Genomic DNA, 7,121 nt, shown 5'->3' on the forward strand with positions numbered 1-7,121 from the left:
CAAGCCTGCTCTGGACTGAACACCCAGAAGAGCACCGGCAGCTCCACCTGTGGCCCCCCTGGCCGGGCCTGGGCCACAGCGTTTCCAGCACCAGAGAGACTGATCAGAGACTGAGTGAGCCGAGCTGCAACCTGGGGAGGGGACTGTTCTGAGTTTGCTTTCTTTGGAGCAGTGAGAAGTTTTATTGTTAATATTGTTTGGTTTCTATTGTTTAATAAACAGGTTTCTTTCCACTTTTCTCCAAGGAGATATTTTCTCCCGAACCGGTTGGAGCGGGGAGGGGCAATTGAATCTGCTTTTGTAGAGAAGCCCCTTTGGGGGTTATCTCCCAAACTTGCCCTAAACCAGGACAGAACCAAACCAACCAGAGATGCTGCAGGATAAGCACATCCCCAGGATGGTGCAGGAAAAGACAAATCAAGACCGGGAGGTAAAAACATTAGAACGAGGAGCTGCAATGTGCCTGCAGCCTAAGAGGGGGAAAGGAGTCCTTGGGAGGATGTAGAGCGGTCATTGTTTCAGTCATCCTTCCGAACATGAAACTGGCCATGAACTCGAATTAAACCAACCTTTGGTTTTGACCATTTGGTTTCACAAGCGGACAGCCAAACCAATCCAGTTGAAGAGCTCTGCATGTGGCTGACAGCAGCTTTCCTAAGGGCTTGCATTTGAAATGGGATCTCAGGGCAATCTCTGCCAGCCACTTTCCTGACACAAACTCATTTCTTGTCTCAGATCTGCAGTGGCCTTCTCACTGAAGCAGCTGCTTCAGCAGCAGCAGCAGCAGCACCATCCCAAGGAGCCTTTGCTCTCCAGCTGGAGAAGTGGAGCTGGGGCACTTGGTTCACCTCCTGTGCTGACCCAGCTGCCGCTCAGCAACAGCGGATCGAGGATGACTCCCTGCAGCAATGGAGTACGTCTGCTGTCTTTCTTGTCTGAGCAACAGTGTATTGTGTGCACGTGTCATCATAGCTGTGCCAAAGGGTCCTCCTCAGTTTGGTGTCACAAGGACATTTAGGACTGCCCACGGGAAGTGCTGGCAGTGCTCTGAGGCAGCGAGAGAGCGCCTGGCTGTTCCTGCTGCCTCTGAGGGCAGCTTAGACTGGGCTTCCCTCTGGGCTGAAGGCAGAAGCAGGGATTGTTCCTGGATCAGCAGAAGGCTGTGACTGCTTGAGTGACTAGCCATGGGCAGAAGCCCACCTCACATCAGTCTCTCAGAAAACACATCAAGTCCTTTGTGATTCTGCAGCACAAGGCATTTAATCTGCTTCTTGTCCATAACAGCTGCCAGTGCTGTCCTCTCAGATAAGACCTGGTGGGGCTGAGAGCAGAGCCCAGTGGATTCTGGGTCTACCATCACCTGTTGGGACAAGAAGGGCATTGATCTGCACCTCGCTGTGTCTGATGTCAAAGCCCATCCTGTTGTGTCCTGAATGGGGGCAACAGCTTGTACAGGGCTCAGGCTGCCTGTGGCTTCTTCCCACTGCTTGTCAGTGCTTCTGCTTGGGCTTTGCCAGCCTTGTTGTGGTAGCTGCCCTGTCCCTGAGGGCTGGTGGGACTGCAGAGGCTGGAACCTTCCTTAGCTGGGAGAGTCCTGCTGCTGCCCAGCACTGCAGCACGGAGCTGCCTGGGGCAGCAGCCCCTCGTCTGGGCCGGCTTCTGCATCGCACGGCCTGGCCTCAGGAGAGGGTCAGCATCTCCTCTGGCAGCTGTCTGTGTCATGCTGGCGCCTCAGGAGCACTGCTGTCCTCTCTGCCCGTGCCCGCCGTGCCGAGCTGGGAAGATGGGGATGTGTGCAGTGCCCAGAGGGCGAGTGCAATGGGAGCGACTGATCCGCGCTGTCAGGGTGAAGAGAAGCAGTGTGGTTCTTCACAGGGGCACAGGCCAGGGTGATTTTGAGCTCAGCCTGCTCATAAAGGGTGAGGGTGCTGATGTTGAAAGTCCCATCGGGATTGGTTATAGCATGAGCTGCTCTGGTTTACAAACACAGAGGCATTCTTCTGGTAAACTGCTGCAAGGTGGAAAAGATGAGAACACTTAGCAATATTCCTCCTGTTCTGAAATTGGCATCTGTTCAGAGGAATTGATTCTAGATGTCAAGGTGCATTTAATCTTAGCAAGTAGGAAATCTTTTGTTGAACCTCACAGTGCTTTTTCTCAAGCAAACAAAGGCGCTATTAGTTCAAGGTCTCCTTAATGTTTGTAGATGACAAACTTTCTTGCCTTGGTATCTGTTTTCTTCTGGTCTCTGTCTCCTCTGAATCTATCTCCCTGTGCTTCCCTGTGTCTCCACTGTCAAGAGGTCTCTCTCTTCAAAGGATGCTAGAAAATCAGTGTCTGTGCCAGCCACTTGTGCTGCAGAACATCTGCTTTCTTGTTGTTGTTCCTGTTCCTGTTCTTGTTAGCCATCTGTCCACAAAGGGAGGGCTCAGAGCCCCAGGCAGTGGGACTACATTTTGTATTCCCTAGAAAGCAGGATCTCTGCTTTCAAGTGAGCATTTTGCATTTTGTTTCCCCCAGGGAGAATGGTGAAGATGGAAAATCCCATGATGAAATACACTAATCTGGAATATATTGGCAGGGGGTGAGTCCAAGCAATGTTGATTTTACAAAACTATGCACCAGGTTTTTTGCTGGTGGAATAGCTATCATGTGTGAATTCAGACAAGCTACCAACGTGTTCAGACACTGGGCATAGATTGTCAGTGCTGATCAGAATTTGTGAATGTGGTCAGAAGGCATTGTCGAAGACATCTCCATGTTTCCAGCATCCTGCAGGTCTTAGGCATTTACAGATGAGATCTCCTGTGTGGGTTGGCTTTCACTGCAAGAGCTAAATGACGTCTCCTTTCTTTGCTGCTGTTTTGTTTCTAGGACTTTTGGAGATGTTTGTAAAGCACTGGACACTGCCACAGGAGGAGAGGTAAATGTCAACAGCTGCCGCAGACTCTGCTGCACTCGAGGGCTTTCCCCTCTGCTGTGAGCTGGGGCTGGAGCTTTGGGTAGAGCTGTGCTGAAAAGGCACAAGAAGCACAGACTGGTGCCAGCCTGCAAAATACATTTGGGGCTTTGTCTTTCTCAGCTGCCAGAAGGAAGGCACGGAGGGCAGCGGTTCCTTTCAGAGAAGGACGCGCTCACTCGCCCTCCATGGCTAAAACAAAGGTGGTGCCTTAGAGCACCTCACTGCCCTTTGGGGCTACAGCTTCAGAGTCCTGAATTCTCATTTCTGGCTGCCAGCAAATACATCTGAAAGTTCCTGGTAGTTCCTTAGCCACCTGCAGTGCTGCACTTGGGAGCTGCACGTAGGGAGAGATCTGCAAGGCGTCCCTAAAAACCTAAGCCCTGCCCATAGCCCAGGATGTATCCACAGAATATTAGCGCCTGGATTACTTCTTCTGAATCCCATCCAAAGTAGCAGAGAGTGTTGTCAGAGGTTTGTGGGTGATGGTTGAGACATAATTGTTACCAAATGGTCAAGGCAAAACATCAGTGGCCCCACATGTCCTGTAACTGGCCCCCAAGGCAGCAGAGACGTGGGCTGTTGGAATGTCTGTTCCCATTAACAAGTCTAATCACAAGGCAGTTTGGTGCAGTTTGGCTGAGTCATCCAAAATCACTTACTCCACGTGAGAAGTTGTTCTCATGAAACCAATTTTTACTGTTACTGATTTTCAACATCATTTTAGGTGGCCATAAAGAAAATAAATCTTCAAGAACTGATCAGAAGGGAAGTAACCTTTAAGGAACTCATGGTCATGAAAATTAATAAGCACCTAAACATTGTGAATTATTTAAAGAGGTGAGTGGTTGTTGTTTTATCCCTGCAACGTTTGTTTACAGATTACATTTGTTTACAGTTAAAAACCCACTTTGGTCACTGGCAGAAAATAGAGCTGTTAATTATTGTTTAATTATTATTGCTCTACTTATCTCCAGTGGATGGAAAGAGAGTGCATTTTGTCTGCATTAATCTACCCTGGCAAACACAGTTTGAAAATTTTTCAAAACATGGGTCAGCCCTACTTTACCAATTCAATACCCTGTACATTCACTGCCTCCACATTCTTTTGAGGCTTAATTTTTTCAAATTTTTTTCAGCACCTTTTAAGTTCTGATAAACCATCTATAGAGGATTTCCCTTGGATTGTTGTCCCTTTTCCATTGCTTGTGCATGCCAGGAAGACTAGGTGTTTATTTCCAGAAATAGCATGTGTGACAGGTTTTTCATCTGGGCTTTTACTAAACTGCACTTTTTGCTTGCTGGCCATCTAAGCCATCTCCTTTTTCACAGCTGTGCCTCTCTCCTTGAGACTGCGAAGACTGCAAACAATGCAGAGCCGAGAGGGAATGTCTATTCCTTTTATTCTGTCCGCATCACAAAGGCACCTGGAAACAACCCTTGTTGTTTCCAAAGAGCAACGAAGCCATGCATGTTTATCTCCATGCCCTTGTTTCCTTCTTTCAGCTACCTTCTGGGTGATGAACTCTGGCTGGTTATGGAGTACATGGATGGAGGTGCCCTGAGCGATGTCATCAGTGAGACTCACATGTCTGAAAGAGAGATTGCAGCCGTCAGTCGGGAGGTCAGCAATCCCATCTGTGCTGCCGAGGGTTTGGGCAGGATTGTCTGGGAAACAGGGGCTTGGAACAGGAGTGATTTCATGCATAATGCTTTGTTTGTGTGTTGCTGCTATGCTATGGGCAAGCAAAAGCATCTCAAGTGAAATGCCTGCCAGTGCTCCTGCACTCACTGTATTGTGTTCCTGTACTCTTATCTCCTGCTGTTGTATGCTGGCTCTGTCTCATATTTGTATTTGCTGTTCCCCACCTTGCCTCTCTAAACCTTTACCTCGAGCCTGTCTGCACTGCATTTCTTGTCTGTAAAAGGAAAGGTGCTGGGGGCAGGATTTGAAACTAATGGCTAAGAAAAAGAGACTAATTTCTCACAGTCCTCAACTGAAAAGTATAGTAGTCACACAAATTAGTGTTTGCTGCAGGAAGGTGACTGATGTGATAGTTCCAAGTCTGTGCTGAGGCCAGCAATAAAACCTTTGTCATGCAGCCTCCCACCCAAAAGTGATCCACTTCACGCTGCAGGGGCTTTTTATTTCTTGGCAAACCCTTGTCTGGAGAGAGCACATCCCCTGCAGCAGCAGTCATCCTGGCTAGTTTGCAGGGGACAGTCTACAACAGCAGGTGCTGTTGCTCTTTCAAAAGCTGACATGCCTTTCCTTAGAAAGGTCCTGCTCTGCAAGTGTTGCAACAAGCTCTTCCTCTCATTGGCACTGTGTTCTGCCATCACTCCCCATTCCCCTGGGGAAAGGGAATCTTTTAGAGCGGTTTCCTTTCTTTTGTGATGAAATCACATCACTTGGTTTTGCTCTCCTGTTTCTGTTTTCTCTCTCAGTGCCTGTGAGGACTGGATTTTCTTCACTCAAACCACATGATCCACCGAGGTCTGAAGAGCTGCAACATCCTTCTCAGAACCAACGGCTCTGTCAAGCTGGGTCAGTGTATTCTTGGTCAGGTGCAGCATTCCAGGGATGTGGGTGTGGGGCTGCTTGGAGTGACTGCCAGCTCCCCAGAAATGGTGCTGGTGACAGTGCAGGGACCCCTCTGTGAGCTGGTGACATGGTTGCAATGTGCACAGAGGTATGACAAGGGACCACAAGCAGTCAAGAGTGGCATTGGCTTGTGTGTCCTTTCAAGAGGGAGGGAGCTACAAGTCTAAAGCTTCAGATAAAAAGGCCACTGATGGAGGTAGTGTAAAAAAATGATGAGGTTTTTTTGAAATGGACAATTCCTTATTTCCTTGTGTTATAAATGAAAAATGAAAAATGGCCAATTTTGATAAAAAAATTAAAAATAAAATTTATTTCGCGACCGTAATACATTCCTGACAGCCACCAATCAATCGGACAGCGTACCACCCCCGGGAGGTGAGCCGGGTGGACGTGAGATTGGTCTCGCTAGCACCAAATTCTCCTCGTCCACACTGGCTGCTCCGAGGTAGCAGTTCTTATACGATTTATTTTGCCCGCGGCAGAGTCTCTTTGTTTCCTTCTAAGTTCTGCATATTCAAGCTGGTTTCATTCTTCAGTTCAGGCTGCACAAAACCTTCGTCTGGGAATAGAATAATACGTTTCCTCGATTCCCGGAATCTGGCATTCAGATGGAAGGTGTTGATGGCTTTGGTCATCTCAGATAGGTACCTCGTCCGGGCCATCATCGCTTGGGCGTCACTGGGTGCATGCTTCTGTGAATGCCCATCTCCTGTGCAGCCCAGGTTGTATTTTGCATGTAAATGTGGTGACACCACTCTGCCCATCTGCCGTGGTTTCGCCATCCTGGGGAAGATGTGTACCGGTCGTATATATATTTCATACATCTTTTATTTCCACAAATTACTAACCATATTTCTAACACTTGGCTAAAGCCCTGAGGAAATAGAGCAGGGACAGATTTCCAGCAAATGACACAGTGCATTCTTAGACTGAGAGTGGGGAATTTTTTTGCTTAGTTTCCTGAATGGAGCTGGCTTTGATGGTTTTTTGTTTTCTCCACAGCTGACTTTGGCCTCTTTGCTCAGCTCACTCCTGAGCAGAGTAGACAGAGCTCCGTGGCCAGCACTTCTGGGTGGATGGCGCCTGAAGTGGTGACAGGTCAACCATATGGCCCCAAAGTGGACATATGGTCTTTTGGAATCGTGGGCATTGAAATGGTGGAAGGAGAAGCTCCTTACTGGAAAGAAACTTCTGGCATGGTAAGGAGCAAATACTGACTGATCCCTCTGTCTTTCTCACCTGTCCCGTGTTCTGTGTGCCACTGGACAAAATCCCGTTGCCATCTGCTGGCACCACTTCCACCAAGATCCCCTCCTAAAAATGTCCCTGCAGCACATCAGCATCTGCTGTAGCTTTGGTTGCATCAGAAGGGAAGTGGCAGTTCAGAAACCTAAGCAGTTCAGACACCTAACCAGTTCAGAAACCTGCCATTTAGGCCTCCAGCCATGCCTGATATTTCTCATTTGCTTTTTAAACCGAGTTGGAGCTCTGTCTCTGAAGGAAAAAATTTTTCAGTGGAATGGTTGGATGTGTGATAAATATCCTTCAAAATGGAGG

The 7,121-nt window shown here is 48.3% G+C and overlaps 1 protein-coding gene across 1 annotated transcript; it reads left to right on the forward strand.

Moving 5' to 3' along the window:
- The first annotated feature begins 490 nt into the window (after window positions 1-490).
- Window positions 491-7,075, forward strand: LOC135292857 (serine/threonine-protein kinase PAK 3-like). Its single transcript, XM_064406914.1, has 7 exons — window positions 491-913; window positions 2,521-2,584; window positions 2,875-2,923; window positions 3,687-3,799; window positions 4,466-4,583; window positions 5,408-5,507; window positions 6,567-7,075. Exons 2-6 carry the CDS (start codon window positions 2,526-2,528, stop codon window positions 5,414-5,416), a joined length of 348 nt encoding a protein of 115 aa, XP_064262984.1. The 5' UTR covers window positions 491-913; window positions 2,521-2,525; the 3' UTR covers window positions 5,417-5,507; window positions 6,567-7,075.
- Window positions 7,076-7,121: the final 46 nt, after the last annotated feature.

This window comes from Passer domesticus, unplaced genomic scaffold, assembly GCF_036417665.1.
Source record: "Passer domesticus isolate bPasDom1 unplaced genomic scaffold, bPasDom1.hap1 HAP1_SCAFFOLD_54, whole genome shotgun sequence".
In the NCBI taxonomy this organism is placed as follows: domain Eukaryota; kingdom Metazoa; phylum Chordata; class Aves; order Passeriformes; family Passeridae; genus Passer; species Passer domesticus.